We start from the raw sequence: 23,794 nt of genomic DNA on the forward strand, positions 1-23,794 counted from the left end.
TCAGTTGTCAGTGGGAAACCCTGATGACAGCTGAAACAATTCATGGTTTTCACTACTAAAATACTGCATGACTTGATAAAATAACTCTTGCGGTATTTTAGTAGCATTTTTTTGTGAATTCAAACGTTTTTTCAAAAAGTGCTATGCAGTATCTTACCGCATACTCGGATGCGGTAAGATACCGCTTAGTGAATTGTGCCGTGTGTATGTGTGTTATATTTATATTTTTTATATATATAATCAATATACTTAAAGTCCTAAGTACAAAAATTAAGACCTCCATAGTAAATACCAAATATAGAATCTGTATATATAGCAAGCCACATTTTAAGTTAAACTGGTTACAGTGAACGTTTATGCCTTTTTAAAGAGTAACATTTTTTTTTTTTCCTCATTTTGAATAGAGTAAGGGAGGGTTAGAACCCCTGTTAGTTTTATTCTTGCCATCTGTGTCTCATTGGGGAGATTTACCTTCACTTCCTGTTGCATAGCCAAAACAGGAAGTGAGAGGAAATCCCCCACAAATTTAGGGAATCCGTTGGGGGGGCCCCCAGGTCACCAGAACTAGTGTCCTTATTGGAAAATTCCCCTCTATTACTTATCTGGGGACAACCAAAAAATTGGGAATTTTTTTTTTCTTTCACTGATAATGGTAAACAGGACAAATAGAAAGGGTGATTCTCCCTAACGGGGACACAGACCGCAATGAAAACTGACACAGGTTCTGACAGGGGATCAAATCTCTCAACTCCATCCAAAAGCAAAAACAAACTAGTTCTACTATAAGGGACGGTATACAATATGTACACTTAGTGCAGTTCTGTCTGTGACGGTCCGTCCATGGAATTCTCTCCTCGGTTTGCCTTGTGCTTGTTCTGTAATCATTAAGTGTAATTGCAATGCATTATGTTTTGCAACGGGGAAGAAACTCCATATGTGCAAATATTGCTTCCATGTCTGCCAATACAGACTTGGATGTTCTGTGTGGTCAAGATACTTATACTTGCCTACAGTGGGGAAAATAATTATTTGTTCCCCTGCAGATGTTGTATGTTTGCCCACTGATTGATAGAGACAGAATATCAAACAAAATTCCGGAAAAAACACACCATACAAATTTTATAAATTGAGTTGCAGTTCAATGAGTAAAAGTAAATATTTGATCCCTAAGTAATACATGACTTAGTACTTGGTGGAGAAACCCTTGTTGGCAAGCACAGAAATAAGACGTTTCTTGTTGGTTACCAGGTTTGCACACATCTCAGGAGGGATTTTGACCCACTCTTCTTTACAGATCTTCTCTAAGTCCCTGGTCACATCGAGTGTGATTTGGCATGCGATTTGCATGCCAGGTGACTTTCAAATCGTATGCCAAGTTGCACCCTATTGTCCACTATTAGAGCCTTGGTCGGAGGTGCGCCAATTCTAAAGTAGTGCATGTGCTACTTTTATTGCGATTTTCATAGACATCTGTGTCAGATGTCTTGCAAATTGCAAGGAAATCGGCAGGTCACCCGATTTTGATATCCGTGAAGTTGCACGATTTCAAAATCGGGTTTGATGTGACCGGGGTGTAAATCATTAAGGTTTTTTGGCTCACTTGGCAACTCGAAGTTTCAGCTCCCTCCATAAATTTTATATAGGGTTAAGGTCTGGAGACTGGCTAGGCCACTCCATGACCTTAATGTGCTTCTTCTTGAGCCACTCCTTTGTTGCCCTGGCTGTGTGTTTTGGGCCATTGTCATGCTGGAAGACCCATCTGCAACCCATTTTCAGTGTTTTGGCTGAGGGAAGAAAGGTTCTCATCTAAGATTTTACAATACATGACCCTGTCCATTGGCCCCTCAATGCAGCCAAGTCGGCCTTTACCTTAAGCAGAGAAATGGCCTCAAAGCATTATGTTTCCACTTCCATGCTTGACTGTAGGGATGGTGTTCTTGGGGTCACAATCAGCATTTTTCTTCCTCCAAACATGGCAAGTCGAGTTAATGCCAAAGATCTCAATTGTGGTGTCCTCTGACCACAGCGCTTTCTCCCAATTCTTCTCTGAATCATTTAGATGTTCATTGTCAAACTTCGGATGGGTCTTCATGAGGAGGGGGACCTTGCGGGCCTTGCAAGATTTCAATCCATGGCGGATTGTGTTACCACTGTTTTTTTGGTGACTGTGGTCCCAACTGCCTTCAGATCATTCACAAGCTCCTCCCATGTAGTTCTAGAATGATCCCTCACTTTCCTCATGATCATCCTTACCCCATGAGGCAAAATCTTGCATGGAGCTCCAAACCGAGGGCAATTGATGGTTATTTTGTATTTCTATTTGTATTTTGTATTTCTACCATTTTGCGAATGATCTCTCTAACAGTCTCCTTCTCACCAAGCTTCTTGCTGATGGTTTTGCAGCCCATTCCAGCCTTGTGCAGGTCTACAAACCTGTCTGATGTTCTTTGACAGCTCTTTGGTCTGGCCCGTGATGGTGAGGAAGAAGGAGATTCTGTGGACAGGTGTCTTTTATACACATAACTAACGAGTTGTCGTTAGGAGAACCTTCTTAACCACCTCCTGCCCGCCATATAGTAATATGACAGGTGCAAGGTGGTTCTCTCGTTCTGGGAGGATGTCATATGACGTCCTTCCGTTCTCACTGTGCATGCGCGGCTCAGGGAGCGCGCGGCGATCGGTGGTGCGCTGTGTCCCTCGGACACAGCGGATCACCGATCACAGAAAGAGCCGAAGATGTCGGCTCGGTCATGTGATCAGTTGTGTCCAATCACAGCTGATCACATGTAAACAGGGAAATGCCGGTTAGCGGACGCTGACAGCTCGAGAGGAGAGCCGGTAATCGGCTTTCCGCGGAGGGGACATGTACACTTATCATCAGGGCACTGATGATCAGTGTGCCCTGATGATCAGTGTGGCCCCAGCAGTGCCATCTGTCAGTGCCTTGTGTCAGTGCTCATCAGTGCCTCGTGCCAGTGCCCATCAGTGCCACATATCAGTGCCTACCAGTGCACATCAATGCCACATATCAGTGCCCATCTGAGCTGCCTTTCAGTGTCACCCATCAGTGCCAGTCAGTGCCACCTATCAATGCCAGTCAGTGCTGCCTTTCAGTGCCCGTCAGTAATGCCTGTCAATGCCCATCAGTGCCACCTACCAGTGCCTCCTCATCAGTGCCCATCACTGCCACCTATCGGTGTCCATCAGTGCAACCTATCAGTGCAGCCTCATTAGCGCACATCAGTGAAGGAGAAAAATCACTTATTTACAAAATTTTATAACAATAACTAAGAAAAAACATTTTTTTTTCAAAATTTTGAGTGGTTTTTGGTTTGTTTAAGAAAAAATAAAAAGCCCAGAGGTGATTAAATAACACCAAAATAAAGCTCTATCTGTCACAAAAAAATTATAAAAATTTCATATGGGTACAATGTTGTATGACCGCGCAATTTTCATTCAAAGTGTGAGAGCGCTGAAAGCTGGAAATTGGCCTGGGCAGGAAGGGGGTATAAGTGCCCTGTAGGCGAGGGGTTAAATTGACAGGACTAATCTGTGTACCACATGAGCACATAGCCAGTCTGTGGAAGCCAGAATAATTGTTGGTTGGAAGGGAATCAAATACTTATTTTACTCTGAACTGCAACTCAATTTATAACATTCGTATCATGTGTTCTTTCTGGATTTTTGGTAGATATTCTGTCTCTATAATTTAAAATACACCTATGATCAAAATTATAGACCCTTCATTTCTTTGCAAGTAGGCAAACTTACAAAATGTGCAGGAGGTCAAATAATTATTTTCCCCACTAGAAGTCTGATCTAGATTCAATGCTGTGCCTAAGAGCAGAGGCGCTCTCTGTACAAAGAAATGGCAACCACCCCATCCTATAACTAAATTTTGCAGTAAGGTGCACATGAAGGCCTGGTTCACACTAGTGCGGGCCTTGCAGCCTGCATTTGCATGGACACAACAGCCCATTCATTTAAAAGAGCTGTTGTGCTCGCATTTCACACAAGAGAAAGGTGCTTGCGTCCTTTCAAAAACGCATCTGCTGGGTTTTGCCTGCAGTTCCCACATACCTCGATCGGATGCTTATAGAAAAGATGCAATTCCTGCACCTCTAACCAACCTGCACAGTATGAACCAGGCCTTAACATCTGTTTTTGGATCTTCTATATTATGCATGTTGAATGAGGGAAGACAGAGCACAGGGCAACACTGGCATTTTCTGCAGGAGAAAATAAGTCATCCAGAAAGATCTGAATGTGCTCCTGCAAGGTTCTGGGTCTTCCATTTTGATATCTGGTTATTGTGGAAGACCAGTTTAGTGTGTAGAGCTTTTCTTTGTATAATAGGGCTCCCCTAACTGGAGGACCCAGAGAGCACCACACCAATGCTCAGAGTCCAAAATAAAAGTTTTAATTCACTGTAAAGTGAAGGTAAATGGCAGATATGTTTTGGGATCTCTGGCACACCCCTGTCATCAGGGTTTGGATAGGATGTGAACTTAGGTGAGAGGACATGATTAAAAAATGGGAAGAGGTGGTCTAACTGACAGCCATTCGGTTTAGTAGCTCAGTAACTATTCGCACATCCAGAAGGACCCAACACAGCCAATTGCCATTTCTCCAAGCCTGCCAGAAATTCTGTAACCGTCTGGTGGTGCCAGCTGACACTGGGAATATCACCCAATGATCATCTCACATGATTTGGGTGTCTAGTGTGAGAATTCCTTCCAGGAAAGTCTGAGTTTTTTTATCTGAAGCTCTGGGAATGTCATATGTTCCCATGAACTGGCTCCCTTTCACAGGCAAGTGACAAGTGTGTCAAGGCCATCATTAGTGGCCTCGCTCTCTGTTCATGAGACATCAGCAGACAAGCAGACAACTTCCTCCTGCTTGGCTTTGATGGTAGTGAGGATGTAAGAATGAAGCGGGAGAGCAGTATAGTCCTTTTTATTATTAAGAGTAGTATGTGAAGAGGAAGCTTTCAGCCTAACTGTACGTCAATTGCCCATTTGATGTGCTTTGAAGCCTGCAGCCCAGAGGGCTATTAGAGAGATGAAGTGACACTGGAGTACTCGGTTGGCACTAAGGTTGAATTTCTACACTCGGAAGACATATGTGTAGTAAAAGTGGAATAATCATGATGGAATTTATGGGATAACTGAATAGATTAAAACCTCCAGCTTTCAGAGAATTCATTTTAAATCTCTGCAATTAGTTACACAATGAAATTGCTGTAATTCTTCTCTTCTCTGTTATTAATGGATATCCTGGCACTGTACTCTGGTGCTAGGATCTTTTGTGTGCCGTAAACTATATATAAATCTCCTCTGAGACTTTTTAATGAGCTCATCAGTCATACTAAGTGTTATTATCCCTTGTGCATTCTGTAATATTATAAGACACAGCCAGCATGCCAGGACAGGTAAAACCTATGTTATACAGGAATTCCTTGATCAGTCAGTAAGCGTAAAACGTTTGCAGCTTTGGACAGTGTATTGTGTACACATATAACCACTTTCATCGCTATGTCATTACTTAGGGTTTGCATTTACAGTAAGTCGGGGCTCAACAAATCACAGGCATCAGGTTGCCATAGCGACTAGAAATCTCATCTTGGCACCTGGGTTCACACTTGTATACTGAATTTGCAATGTCATTCCGGTTTCTGTGCGATTTTATTATTCTTTCTCTCCCCCCTTCTCCCTCTCCCATCTCTTCTCCCCTCCTCCCTCTCTCTCCTCCCCCCTCCCCTCCCTCTCTCCCTCCTCCCCTCCCTCTCTCTCCTCTCCCCTCCCTCTCTCCCCTCCCCCTCCCCTCCCTCTCTCCCTCCTCCCTCTCTCCCTCCTCCCTCTCTCCCTCCTCCTCTCTCCCTCCTCCCTCTCTCCCTCCTCCCTCTCTCCCTCCTCCCTCTCTCCCCTCCCTCTCTCCCTCCTCCCCCTCCCCTCCCTCCTCCCCCTCCCCTCCCTCTCTCTCTCTCCTCCCTCTCCCTCTCTCTCTCTCCTCACCCCTCCCTCTCTCTCTCCTCACCCCTCCCTCTCTCTCTCCTCACCCCTCCCTCTCTCTCTCCTCACCCCTCCCTCTCTCTCTCCTCACCCCTCCCTCTCTCTCTCCTCACCCCTCCCTCTCTCTCTCCTCACCCCTCCCTCTCTCTCTCCTCCTCCCTCCCTCTCTCCTCCCTCCCTCCCTCTCTCCTCCTCCCTCCCTCCTCCCTCCCTCCCTCTCTCTCTCCTCCTCCCTCCCTCTCTCCTCCCTCCCTCTCTCCTCCCTCCCTCCCCTCCCCCCTCCCTCCTCCTCCCCTCCCTCCTCCTCCTCCTCCCTCCCTCCCTCCTCCCTCCTCCTCCTCTCCTCCTCCCTCCCTCTCTCCTCCTCCCTCTCTCCTCCCTCTCTCCTCCCTCCCTCTCTCCTCCTCCCTCCCTCTCTCCTCCCTCCCTCCCTCCCTCTCTCCTCCCTCCTCTCTCTCCTCCCTCCTCCCTCTCTCTCCTCCCTCCCTCCCTCTCTCTCCCTCCCTCCCTCCCTCTCTCTCCCTCCTCCCTCCCTCCTCCTCTCTCCTCCCTCCCTCCCTCCCTCCTCTCTCCTCCCTCCCTCCCTCTCTCCTCCCTCCTCCCTCCCTCTCCTCCCTCTCCCTCTCTCCTCCTCTCTCCCCCTCTCTCCTCCCCCTCCCTCCCTCTCTCTCTCTCTCTCTCCTCCCCCTCCCTCTCCTCTCTCTCTCTCTCTCCTCCCCTCCCTCCCTCTCCTCCCTCCCTCCCTCTCCTCTCCTCCCCATCTCCTTGCCCGGCCTGTCCGTTTAAGTAGACAGTCATGTCTTGGTACGTTTGCAGTTGTGCCATACTCTTTCCATTTTCAGATGATGGATTTAACAATGCTTTGTGAGATGTTCAAAGCTTGGGTTTTAAAAAAAAAAAACCTAACCCTGCTTTAAACTCTCCACAACTTTATCCCTGACCTTTCTGGTGTGTTCCTTGGTCTCCATGATGCTGTTTGTTCACTAATGTTCTCTATCAAACCTCTGAGAGCTTCACAGAATAGCTGTATTTTATACTGAGATTAAATTGCTCACAGGGGTACTCTATTTACTAATTAGGCGACTTCTGAAGGCAATTGGTTCCATTAGATTTTAGTTAGGGGTATCAGAGTAAAGAGGGTTGAATACAAATTCACGCCACACTTTTCAGACATTTATTTGTAAAAAAAATTTGAAAATAATTTTTCATTTGCTTCACAATTATGTGCCACTGTGTTGGTCTATCACATAAAATCCCAATGAAATATGTTTAAGTTTCTGGTTGTAACATGACAAAATGTGGAAATTTCCAGGGGTATGAATACATTCAAGGCACTTGTATATATGTGTACTTTCTTTTTTTTTTTATTCTTTAATCATGTACTGCCTCCACTCACTTCCCGTCCCAGGACAACAAACATCAACTGAATTAAGTTAAAGGAGACTCACTGTTTGGGCCTACCTACAGTGAATTTATGTCACTTGCTGACAGGATATGTTATGGGAAATCATGAGTCTGCTCAACATGGACAACCATAGCACAAGCTTTCCTTTCATTCTCTGTCAGTGGGCAAGGTAGGTTCTATAGTCAGTATATCTAAACCAAAATAAAAAATATAATATATTGCAGCTTACCAGTCCTTAAATGTAGGAGCTGCATTATTTATTTAGTTCTATTATTTATTTAAGTTTTTTTTTTACCTGGTGATGCTGCCAGTAACCCTCAGTTCACATCTGTGCGGGCGGGTGGTGCCACTGCCAGGACCCGCACAATGCTTGCAGCCACATCGCCCACACAGAGGAATGCGGGACCTGCGGGCAAGTGCCATTAATTCTAATTGCATGCCACCCGCACTGGAAACCGCAACTGTACTAGGGACCTTCGTTTCCGTGCAGGCTGCGATATCTGAAGTAGTGCAGGGACTTCTTCCCTGCGTGTCCCAGGGCACGGGAGTCCATTAAAATGAATGGGCTCTTATGCACATCGCAGCCTATACGACTGCACAGATGTGAACCAGAGCTAACAGAACATTGTCCTTCCATATCATGGAAAGGCACGGTTCTATAGTTCTCAGAGATAGCTGGGAATAACTTAGCTGAAGAGTCTGCACAGAGAGAGTACAGGAAGTTGTTGCTGGATATTTTCGCATTTTATCAAACTAATTTAACAAAATGCTTTCTGTAGAGTATTTAAAGTGGGACCTTCAGTTAAAGCTACAAAAAAATAAGTCCGCAACTACAAAAACTGTAGCTGCTGAATTTTTAAAAAACGGACATTCATCTGTACCACGATCCAGCGGTGTCTTCACTGCATCTGGTTTCACCGGCCATCCTTGCTCTCTGGCATCTTAAGTGTGGGCACCCAGCTGTGACAGCTTGCGAGTAGCGCTGCGCCTTGTGGATGGTCCCGTAGTCTTCTGGGACCTGTCGCATGTCCCAGAAGACTACGGGGAGGAGGACAACTTCTGCTTCCGATCACCTAGGCGATTGCAGCGGAAGTGGGACCGGGTACCTGTCAGTATCGGGAACCCGCTCCCCAAAGGTGCCAATTCCTCACGGGGAGCAGGGGACCGGTACTTTAAAGCGAAATGTCATCTTTTGGGTGAAGCTCTGTTTTAATAGACCAAAAGGAAGCAAACAAGAAACGTTCATTAGGGTTTACATCCACTTTAGGGCCCATTTTCTGTCCGTAGTGCGTTAACGTGTTATGTTGCACGTTACCATGCATTGCCTTAATTTACAATGAATGGGCTGCCAATGTTCTATTACATGCCAAGAATTGTACTTGACCCTTCTTTTGTAAGGCAGTGCACTACTGTGTGTTGCAGGGGTCTCCAAATTTTGAAAACAAAGGGCCAGTTTTCTGCTCTTCCAACTTCATGGGGGCCAGACTGTGGCCAGTGGGAGTATAGAATGCCCCGGCATCAGTGGTAGTAAACCATTTCATCAGTGGAAGTAAATAAATTACATCATTGGTGTCAGGAGGAGGAATGGTGCCCCATCATTGGTGTCAGTGTGAGATTTTGTTCCCCATCTCTGGTGTCAGTGGGAGGAATAAGTATCCCATTATTGCTGTCAGTGGGGGTAGTAGTACCCCAAGGGCCAGATAAAGACAAGCAAAGGGCCACACCTGGTCCACGTGCTGAAATTTGGAGACTTCTGCTATAGAGCATTGTGTTTCAGGTAATGCATGTTGTTTTTTGATACTGCTTGCATTACTACAACATGTTAATGCCGCCACTCTCAACTAGGGTTCCACCTGAAGTTGCCAGGGGTTGCTTGAGCCTTTGCTGATTAATTGACTTCCCATCTGATGATGCCTGAATAGTTCCAGGGCCAACTCTACTTGACAAAACCACAACAAGACACATTTATCTTTTAACTTCCTGTAATGGTGGCATTCATCCTACTGACCACCAATTTAAGGGGAATTTTCCCCACTGACCCCAGATGAATTGGTTTCATTAAGGGTTTCCCTAGACGTAAAAAAAATATTTTAGGGGTATTGTTTTTTTTTCCCATAAGTTACAGTTTTCACCTTGAACTTGTGCAGGAGCACAATTAGGAGACGGTTGTCACCCTGTAGCAGGAAGTTTCTGGACAAAGACCTTCATTGTAGGGTCATCAATTTTTATTTGAATGAAACTTGCAAATTTTAAAGAATAGAAAGGAACTTTTGAAATCACAAAAACATTTTTAAAGTTTGCCTAAAGGCAAAACTTTAGTTTTTGATAGTCAGGGATTAAAACCCCTGTCAGGTTTTATTGCTGTTTGGTTCCCCATTAGGGAGTACTTTCACCCTATTCGTCCAGTATACCATTATCATTCAAAGTAAAAGAAAATCCCAAATTTTGTGTTTTCCCCAGAAAAGTATTAAAGGGGAAATATTCCATTAAGGGCACTAGATTTTGTGACCTGGGGGGTCCCTATAGAAATTCCTTTAATTGTAAGGGATTTCCTCCCTCACTTTCTGTTTGTCTATGGGACACAAAGTGAACGGAAATATTCACAATGGGACACAGATGGAAAAAAAAAAATCTGACGTGTTATACTCTATCCAAACTGAAAAAAAATGTTTTGCCTACAGTTTTATTTTTATAGTTGATAGAAGAATTAGGGTTTAGATCTGCTTTAACAGTGGTCTCCAAACTGAGGTCCTAGGGCCAGATGTGACCCTTTTCTTGCCTTTATTATTATTATTATACAGTATTTATAAAGCGCCAATAGTTCGCTCAGCGCTGTACATTACAGAGGGGGACAGAACATGTGACAGAACAAAAACAATACAATGCAAAACATGAGGGGATTGAGGGCCCTGCTCTTTCGAGTTTACAATCTAGCACAATCTGACCCTATTCCTGTCACTGACACCAGCAATGGGGCATAATTCCTGCCACGGACACCAATAGTGGGGTATAATTCCCTACACTGAATGAGAGCACTATTGTACTAACATCAACTATTTCTTCCTCTAATACCAAAGATCGGGCATTGTTTACTCCCATAGGGCACAGTCTGCCCCCCCTAGTCTGAAGGACAGTTAAGTGGCCCCTTCTTTAGAAAGTTTAAAGACCCCCTGTGCTTTAACTTAGGCAGTTTTTTAGTAACTTGCAGTCTGTAGAATGGCTGAAGTGGTAAAAGCAGGTTGGGCAGCATATTTCTGAGAATGATTCAGTAACACTAAAATGGAGTGGAGCTGATTGAGGAAAGACACTTGCTTATAGTAACCCGTCATTTAGCACTGTCCACGGTTTACTAATTGGCTTCCCCCCTAAAATCAGTGTGATAGTTTGTGGGAACTGCATCCACATACAAGTACCAGACCCTTATCACTGCTGCTGCTTGCGGGAGGCAGTATAAAAAGCACACATGGGTAGTCACACCTTCTCCAGGTAGCTCAGAGCATACAGATGTATATAGCAAGGAGCCTTTAATGTCTGAGACACAAATGCATCCTGTTGACACCTCTGTTTCCTCTCCTGGCCTTTGATATGCATGGTGTATCACCTTGCTGTGACTGGCCCACTTGTCACCCAGTTCTGGCACACTCCTAGGTGTGCAGATGGCAGGCGCTCCTTTGTCTTTGATGTTTATTGTGTGTTTAGCAGCACACTTATCAGATGTCCTTCCTTTTCACGCATTGTGTATAAAGGCTTTTGTCCTGGAGCTGGTGTAAAGCCACTTCTGTCCATCTGACTGAACATGATATGATCCTATAGATGTGAAATCTGCTGCTTTCGGGCAGTTGTGATGTATAGCTGTAAAACTGCATGCATAATTCAGCTCCTTACCAGAGATGGAAATCCTTACTGAATGACATTTACTGAATGACAGTTTGTAAAGCACCGTATATAATAAACAACTGTACATTTTTAAATGTTACTTCTTTTTAAATTCATTTTTTATATATTTCTCCATGCTGCCAATCGCCTTCAGCCATTTCCTGTCTACATGCACACACTCCAGCGATGGACTGGTTTCCTGATCATGGCAACAGTGGACCGTGCCTGAGCAATGAGCGTTAACACCCCAGTCACACTGGGTGAGACTTGGCATGTGATTTGCATGCCATGCAACTTGCAAGTCATATGCCCAGTTGTACCCTATTGTCTGCAATTACAGCTTTCAAATCGGTGCGGTCCAACTTGGTCGGAGCCGCACCGATTTCTAAAGTAGTACATGCACTACTTTTTGTGCAATTTGCATAGACATCTGTGTCAGATGTCTTGCAAATCGCACCTGAAATCTGCATGTCCCCCGACTTTGAAATCGTGTGACTTCACTGTAAGTCACACGATTTCATAGTCTGCTTGATGTAACCGGGGGGTGTTAAACAACTAAACCACTTGTATATATTTGAAGCCCATATAACAGAATGACTGTGCAGAAGACTGGGGCAAAAATGCTCTCCCCCAGTCCTAACAAGGACCTCCTTTGCAGGATCACCAGGTATTATTGAGTGAAAGTGACATTTGGAATTACATTACAGTGTGAATATTTGTGTGATTGGGTTTACATACAGGGAATCCAAAGTCCACAGAGCATGCTCCAAAGTTGTGATTTGTAAGTAAGGGTTCTGGGTTTAGAGGCCCCTGTGGTGCTCCGTACGCTTTATAAAGATATGTCCAGGCATCTATAGGTGTCTTATTTCAGTTCCTTTTCAGGTTTACAAAAAAGGTTTATGGAATACCATTTGTTCTGGCATACAATACATCCGGTAAAAAGGAGCAGCCAGCCATTTTTATCTACAGTAGATGCATTTAGATGTATGTGTTGATAAAATTACCCAAAACCTTCAAGTTACCACTGCTGAGTTCTATAATATATATTTTTTTTCTTTTCTTTTTGTTTTACAGATACCTGATGAGTTTGACAATGGTGAGTTGAAAACATCCGTGGTCTGTCTGCTTCAGTATAATATGTCCCTGTTCCTGCTTTCATCTTGTGGTGTATGTCACATCCTACATACCTCTGTATTTGTATAGAGAGAAGTTGGTGAGCACAGTGATAAGGATTTGAAAGTGGAATTTCACTCTCTCAATCAACATTGACTATTATGACTGCTAGCATTACTAAATAGATAAGAAAGTATATCATATTTACTTGTTTTAAACAGTTTTTTTTTAGATTTCTTTAGTTAGGTCCTGGTTTCTTGCTCAGGCAAATGATGTCATACATCCGAGTAGGGGAGGAGGGGTTTTCTCAGCTAAACACACCCTCCTGCCTGCATGCCTGGGCTAAGGGCAAATGGATTCCAGGAAGTAATTGATACATGAATCAACTGCCCTTACTCAAGATGGCCACAGCCAGAAATTCTACGGGAGTGTTTTATCAAAGTGATTTCTCCACAAAATAAAGTATGGAGACATGGATGGATGTGGAAGTTTGCTTTGAATATTAAACATGAATTAAACAGGGCTTTTGGTTCGTGGTGCTGTAGCTCCATTTTAAGGATTTAGGCCGGCCAATATAGATCACTCCTCCCCCTTCTTTTTTTTTTTTTTTTTCTTTTTTCTATCAGCCAGCGTGCTAATTGGGGAAGAAAAAAAAATAATCAGATTCTTCCATCCACACAAGCAAATTAGATAGAGGACTTCTCCCTGCTGAGACATTGTATTCTTACAGTGGGTCAACTCCACTATCAGAACACACTGATCAGCAGCTGCAGCTATTGATCAAAAAGAATTTTCTAACATGTCCATTTGACAGAAGTCAATCATTAGATCAACTACTGTTAAGCAGGAGTGCCATACATGTATTGAAATTTGTCTGATCCCTGCACAATCATCCAGATTTTAATCCATCTATGGCCAGCTTTAGCCTTCAGTACCAAGTGAATGCACAGGGCAACATCCTCTGCAGTAATGTGGGTTGATGTGCAGTTTAACATGAATTACACTGATTTTTGGAAGGGTCCCTTTCAATAGACTTTAATGGAATCTTCAGCATAGAGGACATTTTCCCAGTATAATGCAATGCTGCATGATAGTTGAACAAGACCTAAAAGCAGTGAAATTTGCATACATTCTTGTCAAAATGTCAGCTGTGAATGTCAGAACATTAGTTTATTATAGAGTAAAATAATAGAACTGAAGTAACAAACATTAACTTGACTGTCTTTTATGTGATAAAAATATCTTGATAGTTCATAGCTCAGGACTATCCAAATTTTGTTTGATAAGAAAATAATTGTGCAAAGCAGTAATCCATGCTTACAATTCAATTTCTACCTAATGATGGCTCTATTTTTGTCTGATTCTTGAAATTTGAGCTGTGGGTGGCCCTGCAAGCATCATTATTTCAAAATCCTCTGAGCCAGGTGATCCATTATCAGCCAAAAAGTGACTGCATCCAATGAGATGCAGTCACTTTTTGGCAGTGCCATTGTATTCAGGTAGGCATGGGTGCAGTATCTGACAGTGAAGATTCCTTTATCCAGGCTGTTTAGTGTAGATGGAGGACTTGACTTATTTTTAATATAACTGAGTAGTGTATGGCTAGCATAAATCTATCTTTATATTCTGTAATTTATTTGTCTCATCGCTATCTTGTTTTTCATATATTTGTGCAGATGTGTTTTGAGATTTTTAGACTGCGAGAGTGATATTTCACATGTAGGCATGAAATGTAGATTCACGCACCATGCTCTTCATTGGTTACACCATATGAAAGCAGAAGGCTAGTCCTGTGCAGATGGGGCTTTAGGCCACATACACATCTGTCTTTTGGCCCAACAATGTGTACCTGAAAGAATCCCAGCAGGGGTCCTTGAAGGGAGGGGGGGGGGAGGGGGGCAGCTCCATTGAAAGCAATGGCAGGTACATGTTGGTGTGAGTGTAGCCTTCCACTAAACAAAACTGTTGGTTGCCCATACTGAAGAGTAAAATGAATTTTTATAACCTACAACTGCAGCAATAACTACAGTATAATATCCAGCTTTCCCCTTTGTCTGGGGTCTTGTTCACATGGGCATATTTAAGCATACACCCAGGTGAGGGCCATGGTTTTCCTGCACAGGATATTTGGGTGTGGGTGGGTAGGTGTGGTTTTCCTTGAACACACGACAGGGTGAGTTCAGTGATATGCACCCATATGGTCTGTGTTTGTGAAGCCACTGCATCCCGATTGGCATGAATGAGATAAAACCACAGCCCTCACATGGATGTACGCTTAATGTGATTCTACAGGCTTATTTAAAAAAAATTGTCTAGCCTTAGCTGATGTGTGCAGTGGTTTTGCACAGAGAAGCCTGGATCCTCCTCTTCTTGGGTCCCCCATCAGTACTCCTGGCCCCTCCCTTCTATTGGGTGCTCCCACAGCAAACATCTTGCTATGGCAGCACCCCGCTGCTCCATGTATCCATTCACTCACGGAGCTGCGGCTCGGCCCTGCCCTCTCTCTGTTCTCATTGGCTCACTGGCTGTGACAGACAGCAGTGGGAGCCAATGGCTCCTGCTTCTGTCTCAGCCAATGAGGAGAGAGAGTCTCAGGATAGCCGAGACTCCAATGCACATCGCTGGATCAGGATGGGGACTTAGGTGAGTATTTGGGGGGGCTGCACAGAGAAGGTTATTTACCTTCATGCAGAGAATGCATGAAGGTAAAAAAACCTTGAGCCTTTAGAACCATTTTTAAGTACACCCATATGAACGTGGCCTTATGATTGCTGCCTTTCTTCCTCTCCCTCTGTCTCTCCCTTTTTTAATGCAATATTCTGATTTTTTTTATTTTTGGTTTTATACTTCTGATTCCAGACCCCCCAGTCGTACAGCATTTTAGAAGAGCATATAAATATTTTAAGGATTATCGGCAGGTAAGTTTTGCCTGTTTGACCTTGTTGACCTTTGTGTCTGTGTTGCAAGTTTTTGGGGTATAGCCTTTATAATTGTGTAGTACATAATGACTCCCAGTATACCGTGTCACAAACGTTTCTGTTGCCAGTCAATATGTTGTATTTGGTGTGCGTATGGTAAACCTTAGAAGGGTTAGGTATACAGTTGTATACAGTTGTAGTATTCTGCACTGAGAATTTCTGGCCTCTCCTTTTGAAAACACTAGTTTCCTGGAGTGTATACTGGCAGGTGCTAAGAACATCAGCGTGTGCATGTTAGGTTAGTGCCAGGGTTCATTTTTGTAATGTTGGAGCATTGTCCACCTATGGAAAGAGGATGGAAAACTTTGACCAAGAATTCCTCCATATATAGTAAGGCATTGGCATCATGGTGAGAGTTGGTGAACTGTGAAGTAAAACAAGAAGAAGCGCACCAACCTTGCGCATTACCTCAGTAACCAAAATTTATTTAGTAAAAGAATGGTACTCACAAACAGCGAATAAAACAGGCATGTAAGTCCTCCCAGGGACTTCAAAGGCAAGAGGCCAGCGCGAATCCCATCATGGGGGTTGCCACTCAGTACAGCTGATGCATTTCGAAGGTCATGCCTTCTTCCTCAGAGCTCTGAGGCCTCTTGCCTTTGAAGTCCCTGGGAGGACTTACATGCCTGTTTTTATTCGCTGTTTGTGAGTACCATTCTTTTACTAAATAAATTTTGGTTACTGAGGTAATGCGCAAGGTTGGTGCGCTTCTTCTTGTTTTACTTCACAGTTCTGTTCGGGCTTCCCCAGCCTTGGTTTGGAGCTGCACGACCTTGTATGCCCTGGTGGTTGCTTTGTTGGGATTTGATCTACTCACCACCGGCCTGGGTCCCGGAGCGCAGGAGAAATTGCATTTAGTCCATCGAGAGTTGGTGAACACCTGTCTTTCAATGCTGGGGTTGTAGGTTCAATTCCCATCGGGAAGTCTGTGTACATGGAGATTGTGTGTTCTCCCTGTGTTAGTTTTCTCCAGTTCTCTTGGTTTCCCCTTCAGAATTTCTGCTAAGTTTTTTATATGTTAAAAAGGTCAAAAATATTCCACATAGGGGTGATTGTTCAATAAATATAGAATAAAGCAGCTACTAGACAATTTGTGATGCTGATTGAAAACCTGGAAAATATTTAATAAGGAGGTTAAAGGAATAAAAAAATTGTTATAGATAAAATTCAAGACGGTAAAGGAGAACTGGTGTACGCCACTACTGATACCGCTAGCAGGTTCCATATTTACTATAGTAAGTTGTATGATATGAGCCTCAGAAACCAAAAAGAATTGGAGGATGAAAAAAAGAGAAATAGAATTATCTAAAGGAGGTGGAGTTGCCAAAAATAGCAGATCAAACATTAGAGGCTTTAGAGAGAGCCATTTCCTCAGAGGAAGTTATTTTTGGCCCTGAAGAATACAGGCACAGGAAAAAGTCCTGGCTCAGACACACGATAGGCTATTTTAAAAAATGTAGGGATCTTTTGGTCCCGAAAATGTGTGGCTATATGAATGCAATAGAAGACCGGTTAGAAATGAGGGAAGAGTCATTGCAAGCATACAGTTGTGTTCAAAATAATAGCAGTGTGTTGAAAAAAGTGAATAAAGCAGAAAATCCTTCTAATAGCTTTTATTTCCATACACACAAATGCATTGGGAACACTACACATTCTATTCCAAATCAAAACATGAAGAAAAATTTATCAAATTTGTGTCATTCCTCTAAAAAAAATTGAAGAAAAGTGAATATTAGACTGTTCAAAAAAAATAGCAGTGTTTGTATTCTTCTTTACAAACTCAAACATTCACTATATAAACTGAAAAATGTTTGAAGGTTTTGCTTTCCTTTGAATCACTTAATGAATATTTAGTTGTATAAGCACTGTTTCTGAGAACTGCTGTACATCTGTGTTGCATGGAGTCAACCAACTTCTGGCACCTGTGAACAGGTTTTCCAGCCCAGGATGATTGGACTACATTCCACAGTTCTTCTCTATTTCTTGGTTTTGCCTCAGAAACTGCATTTTGATGTCACCCCACAAGTTTTCTATTGGATTAAGATCCGGGGATTGGGCTGGCCACTCCATAACGTCAATCTTGTTGGTCTGGAACCAAGATGTTGCACGTTTACTGGTGTGTTTGGGGTCGTTGTCTTGTTGGAACACCCATTTCAAGGGCATTTCCTCTTCAGCATAAGGCAGCATGACGTCTTCAAGTATTCTGATGTATTCAAACTGATCCATGATCCCTGGTATGCGATAAATAGGCCCAACACCGTAGTATGAGAAACATCCCCATATCATGATGCTTGCCCAACCATGCTTCACTGTCTTCAGTGTACTGTGGCTTGAATTCAGTGTTTGGGGGTCGTCTGACAAACTGTCTCCGGCCACTAGACCCAAAAAGAACAATCTTACTTTCATCAGTCCACAAAATGTTGCGCCATTTCTCTTTAGGCCAGTCAATGTGCTCTTTGGCAAATTGTAACCTCTTCAGCACATGTCTTTTTTTCAACAGTGGGACTTTGCGGGGGCTTCTTGCAGATAGCTTGGCTTCACATAGGCGTCTTCTAATTGTAACAGTACTCACAGGTAACTTTAGACCTTCTTTGATCTTCCTGGAGCTGATTGTTGGCTGAGTCCTTGCCATTTTGGCTATTCTATCCATTCGAATGGTAGTTTTTCGCTTTCTTCCATGTCTTTCAGGTTTTGGTTGCCATTTTAAAGTATTTGCGATCATTTTAGCTGAGCAGCCTATCATTTTCTGCACTTCTTCATATGTTTTCCCCTCTCCAATCAACTTTTTAATCAAGGTACGCTGTTCTTCTGAACAAGGTCTGGAATGACCCATTTTCCTCAGAATTTCAGAGAGAAATGCACTGTAACCAGCATGTACAACATTTGCTGCCTTCCTTCCTTAAATAAGGGAAATCATTGCCACCTGTTTTTAAAAGAATGAATGACCTCACTAATAGAACTCCACACTGCTATTATTTTGAACATGCCCCTTTCAATTAGTGATTCAATTACACAGAATCAGCAGCATGCATGTCGAGACTGTTGGGTCTGTTGGATTTCTATTACTCTACTACACCTGCTAGTAAATTATTTGCCATGTAGAAATATCATTTCTACCAAAAACAGTGATTGATCAGGTTAGTGATGTCTGACTGCTATTATTTTGAACACTACTGTATAATGGTCATACTTAAAGAAGGGAAGGATAGCTCCTAGTGTGCTAGTTACAGGCCCATATCCCTGTTAAATATCGATACAAACATTTATGCTAAGGTGTTGGCCACTAGATTGAAGCTGTTGATGCTAGAGTGGATACACCTTGACCAGGTAGGTTTCATCCCCGGAAGAGAAGGAAGGGATAATGGCTTGAGATCATTGTTCCTATTACGAAAAGTAAAGAGAGAATCAGCCGACATTATTCTTGTCGATTAATGCCGAAAAAGCTTTTGACAGCGTCTACTGGGGATTTATGTTCGATATGTTAGAGGTCTTAGGAATAGGGCCTAAAATGTTGAAGTGGATAAAAGGGACTTTATAACGGCCCGTCCGCGTCGGTTAAGGTAAATGGATCCCTTTCCCAATTCTTCAAATTGTACAACGGAACTAGGCAATGTCCACTATCTCCATTGTTGTTTGTTCTGTTTCTGGAACCCATGCTGGCAAGGGTACGATAGTGCGTAGATATAGCTGGAATAAAGATAGGGGAAGTGGAGCATAAGGTGGCTTCATACACAGACAATATGTTATTTTATATTGCAAATTCCAGAATAACGCATACTGTAAAAGCAACCAAAGAGTTTTTTAAGGGAAAGAAGTGGAATGTTATGCAATGGCCAAGTCAATCACCTGACCTGAATCCGATTGAGCATGCATTTCACTTGCTGAAGACAAAACTGAAGAGAAAACGACCCAAGAACAAGCAGAAACTGAAGACAGTTGCAGTAGAGGCCTGGCAGAGCATCACCAGGGATGAAACCCAGCGTCTGGTGATGTCTATGCGTTCCAGACTTCAGGCTGTAATTGACTGCAAAGGATTTGCAACCAAGTATTAAAAAGTGAACGTTTGATTTATGATTATTATTCTGTCCCATTACTTTTGGTCCCTTAACAAGTGGGAGGCACATATGCAAACTGTTGTAATACCTACACCGTTCACCTGATTTGGATGTAAATACCCTCAAATTAAAGCTGACCGTCTGCAGTTAAAGCACATCTTGTTCATTTCATTTCAAATCCATTGTGGTGATGTATAGAGCCAAAAATATTTGAATATTGTCGATGTCCCAATATTTATGGACCTGACTGTATGTTACACCAAGTGTGGCACATAAGCAGCAAGGGGATATTTCACCTTTATGTTGAGAGGATGTGGGGAAAAAGGGAACAATGTCACATATATGGTGGGATTGGCCGAAAATGCAGGTCTATTGGAAGGAAATAATCCACTATATCCAGGAATTGTGTGGGATTACCTTACAGAAAGACCAGTGGACGTGTTTATTTTATACCTTTTGAGCCTTCAGTGAAACCGTACCAAAACAGGATATTATATCATTTACGGCTAAGGGCCTGATCCCCAAGTTTTGGCGGGCCCCAGAGCCACCAAGAATAAATGAATGGATAAACAGAGTTGAAAATATTTATAGGTTGGAGGAGTTATCATATGGAGGAGAATAAAATGGAAACATTTAGGAAAACGTTGAGTGGTTGGTCAGATTTTAAAACTGCTAAAAGATACCTGGACATGATCTGGAGTTCAGAGGGGTAGCCTAGAAAGATTTTGACGGAGAATCGGACAGGGAGAGTGGGTGAGAAGGGGAAAGGTCACAGATTTATACGGATAAGTGTAATTAGGAATTGAAAGTAGGCAATAGGTGTGTGGACAGGGGTAATTGGATGGGGGAGGGGGTGAGATGGGTGGGTGTTGGGAAAGGAGCTTTAAAATGGAATTATGTATTTATAAAATGTGCTTGTATTAGGTTGTTTTATATTTGTATTGAAAAACTTAAAAAAGATGTAATAAATAAATACAATTCTGACAATCCCCTTCTCCTGCGCTGTAGGTACTGATTACAGCAAGTGAATAAAGCTGGCCATAGAGGGATAGAACTTCAAACAAAAAGTCTTAGGAAAATTCTCAGAACATTCTCCGTACATTCATTTGTTTGAAAGATTTTGTTTGCTTTTAACATTTGATTTTAGAATAAAAGGGTGTTACTGAACAAACGCATACACTGTTACAAATTCATTTGTTCGAGAGACATTTTCCATCCTTCTCCTTCGAATTTTCTCGTCGCTGCTATTGAAAATAAATGTCAGTTTGCCCCAACTAATGAACAGAAAAACGAACAAACTTTCTTGCAACCTTTTTTCCCATGAATTTTCATTTGAAATTCTACCCATCTATGGTCAGCTTAACAGACTCACTCAAAAGGGATTTGCATTGAAAGCCCAGCGCCTGGCAAAATAAGATATCTATCCTATTGTGCAGCATCTTGCACTGGGCTGAAACTGAAATGTGACTTTCTCTTTAATAAGTGACAGGATTGATCTGCATTTTTTTTTTCTTTATGGTAGATGATCATTGAACCCACAAGTCCGAAACTTCTTCCAGATCCATTAAAAGAACCATATTACCAGCCTCCCTACACACTAGTGCTCGAGCTGAAGAATGTTCTGCTACACCCAGAGTGGTCGGTGAGTGATCCAAACTATTTATATGTCCATGGTTCAGATGGTGCTTCCAGATACAGGAGGTAGGGACCAGAGCGCTTTCACATGTCCCCTATGAAAGTCATGACGCTTTGGAGGAACAAACAGGAGGAATTTGTGGGAAGAGTTGGGAACTTCTTGCACTCTTTACTGCACAATTATAAAATGTTGCATGATATCTTAAATGTGCCAAGAAGGGTAGCTACACTGCAACAACTCTTGGCAGCAGGGCAAGAATTAGGTGGAGAGGCCAGGTGATGACATAACACTCCCCCACCTCGTCCATTCAGAGAACACTTTGCATTCATTCAAAAAATGTGAAGAAGCCCATAAATCTAATTTTTTTTTTTTTTTTTTTTTTTTTTTCTGCTTGAATGGGAAAAAAAATTTTCAGATTCCCCATCCACACACTTGATGTTTATTGGGAAATCCATCCTTCCTGCTGCGGTATTGTATTCTGACAATGTGGAGCCTTCCCAACCACCGGAATACAATGATCAGTGTTGTCAACACTGATCGTTTGGGAAATGCCCATACATGGATTGAAATTCGTCCAGTCCATGCTGAAATGGCTGAATTTCGATATATGTATGGCCAACCTAAAACCTTCCCTGAATGGCGACCGTGACGAGCGACCGACCTCCTGTGTTTTTAGCAGAGCAGCCGCTGAGCATGGGATCCTGGAGTAAGTGGAGCCACTGGAATAGCACTGTTTACTTAAGTGATTTCTTTAGGCATTAGCCTGGTAGGGAATATACAGTACGTAGTTACATTGGTCCAAGCTGGACCAATGTAACTATGTAAAAATATACCTACCATGCCTGGAATTCATCATCAATATTTCTAGGGCAAAAACACTGCTAAATGTCATCGCAGATTAGCAACACAAATACGAGATAAAGGGTAAAGTAGAGCAGTGCAGGGAAACTGATACGTTCTATAATTCTTAAGATGTGTTTGGGGTTCTCTGCAGGAAATTTGCAGGTTTATAAAGACCTGAAATCTCATATGTCTTTATTTTGATTTCTTTAACATTACGAATGTTCCATCCGCTGTCTTCCTGTAGTAATGCTGCTTTCTGCTTTCAGTTAGAAACCGGATGGAGGTTTAAGAAGAGGGCCGGTATTGACAACTTGCTCCAGCAACTTGCCCCTCTTTATGAGATTGTTATATTTACCGCTGAAACAGGCATGGTAAGTGTAAGCTGTGTCTAATCCCAACACACCTAAACAAATAACAGAAGGATCCAACGGGTACCTTGGCAAATCATTATTTTTGTGGGTGCCCTGCCCAAAGCTGCCCATACACTGTCAGGTTTATTTGCAGGCTGAACTAATTTTTCTCCAAAGCTGTTTTTTTTTTTGCTTTTTTTTGTTTTTTGTTTTCCAGGCAAAATTTAAATTACAAATAGTGTGGAATATGGTATTTCACTATGATAAATCATGTATGACCTGGTATTCAAACCCTATAAAATGAAGATCTCAATGAAAGATTGCTGAGACTTTATGAAAAACGTTTTTTTTTCTTATGGCTCCAAAATTTTTGGAAATTTTACATATCTAGTCTGAACAAAAAAAAAGAAAAATCTTAGATTCCTCTGATCATGCTTTATAGCTTGGATGGAGACTGCGGCTGTCCCTGTTGTATTCAGATGGCCTCCACAGGTGACTGTCAGAATACCCAAGTGGTGTCTGTAGATATAGCCACTGCTTAGCTGAAATTTTCCATCTGGCTCCTTCACGTTTTCATTCGAAGGATGTTGGGCAGGAGGGAGCCAACAGGGCCACCCACATAGCAAATTCTGGTCCATACATCAGGAACTGGACAAATTTGTCATAGTGTATGATCAGCTTTAGATTCTACATGGAGATTTCCCTAAGGGCTCTTTTACACCCTCAGCATTTTGCTAAATTGCTAATAAGGTAGGACGGGTTGCTTTTTATCGCAGCACATTGCAAGGTTCTGTAGTGTGTCCGAAGGAAGTCAAAATTATGAAAATTGTGGGAGAGGGAGAAACATACTACAAGGTGTGATAAAATGCATTTTAATGCTCAGTTCACACTATTGTGTCTCGGGAACACCTTCATTCCTGCAATTAGAGAGAAATGCACTGCTATTTTAGCAGACGTGTAGAGTGATGTGAATGGAACCTAAAATTACATTCTCTATCCTTTGAATTATGCACCTTAATGCGTCCACTATGATGTAAAAGTCAGGATGCCCCTAAACGATATTTTGCAACACGTATTTCTTCATTAATCCTGTTTTGCTTTGATTCCTCTTGTGATTAAAATCTTTGGTGCTTCTTCTGCAGACTGCATTCCCTCTCATTGACAGTATGGACCCTCATGGTTTTATATCATACCGACTATTCCGAGATGCAACACGTTACGCAGAAGGCCATCATGTTAAAGTAAGAAATTGTCTTTGCTGATATTTAATAAAGGTGCCTATACGAAGGATGAATACTGCAGAGTCCTTTACTAACTGGCCAGTTACTGGCCAGTAGAACAGATGAAATGGACGTCCCACAGTGTAGAAAATTTTTTTTTTTTTTTGTGAATGGTTAGGGAGTTTGGCTCAGGTGATGAACATTTACACTCCATAAGAAAATCAGGTGAATGATCATCTGGTTTTCCTTGCTGTTTCACAGCAAGCCGAACCCACAGATGGTACCAATTGTACGAAAATTCTCAAAC

The 23,794-nt window shown here is 42.5% G+C and overlaps 1 protein-coding gene across 1 annotated transcript in view; it reads left to right on the forward strand.

Moving 5' to 3' along the window:
• TIMM50 (translocase of inner mitochondrial membrane 50) overlaps positions 1-23,794 on the forward strand; it is a 46,427-nt gene that overhangs the window by 16,321 nt on the left and 6,312 nt on the right. The window contains exons 4-8 of the mRNA XM_089679809.1: positions 12,367-12,388; positions 15,265-15,323; positions 20,961-21,080; positions 22,184-22,288; positions 23,410-23,508. Coding sequence (XP_089535935.1) covers positions 12,367-12,388; positions 15,265-15,323; positions 20,961-21,080; positions 22,184-22,288; positions 23,410-23,508 — 405 coding nt within the window. The remainder of the gene's footprint in view (positions 1-12,366; positions 12,389-15,264; positions 15,324-20,960; positions 21,081-22,183; positions 22,289-23,409; positions 23,509-23,794) is intronic.

Source organism: Staurois parvus, unplaced genomic scaffold, assembly GCF_062004578.1.
Source record: "Staurois parvus isolate SC_StPar_1 unplaced genomic scaffold, SC_StPar_1.0 ptg000232l, whole genome shotgun sequence".
NCBI lineage: Eukaryota > Metazoa > Chordata > Amphibia > Anura > Ranidae > Staurois > Staurois parvus.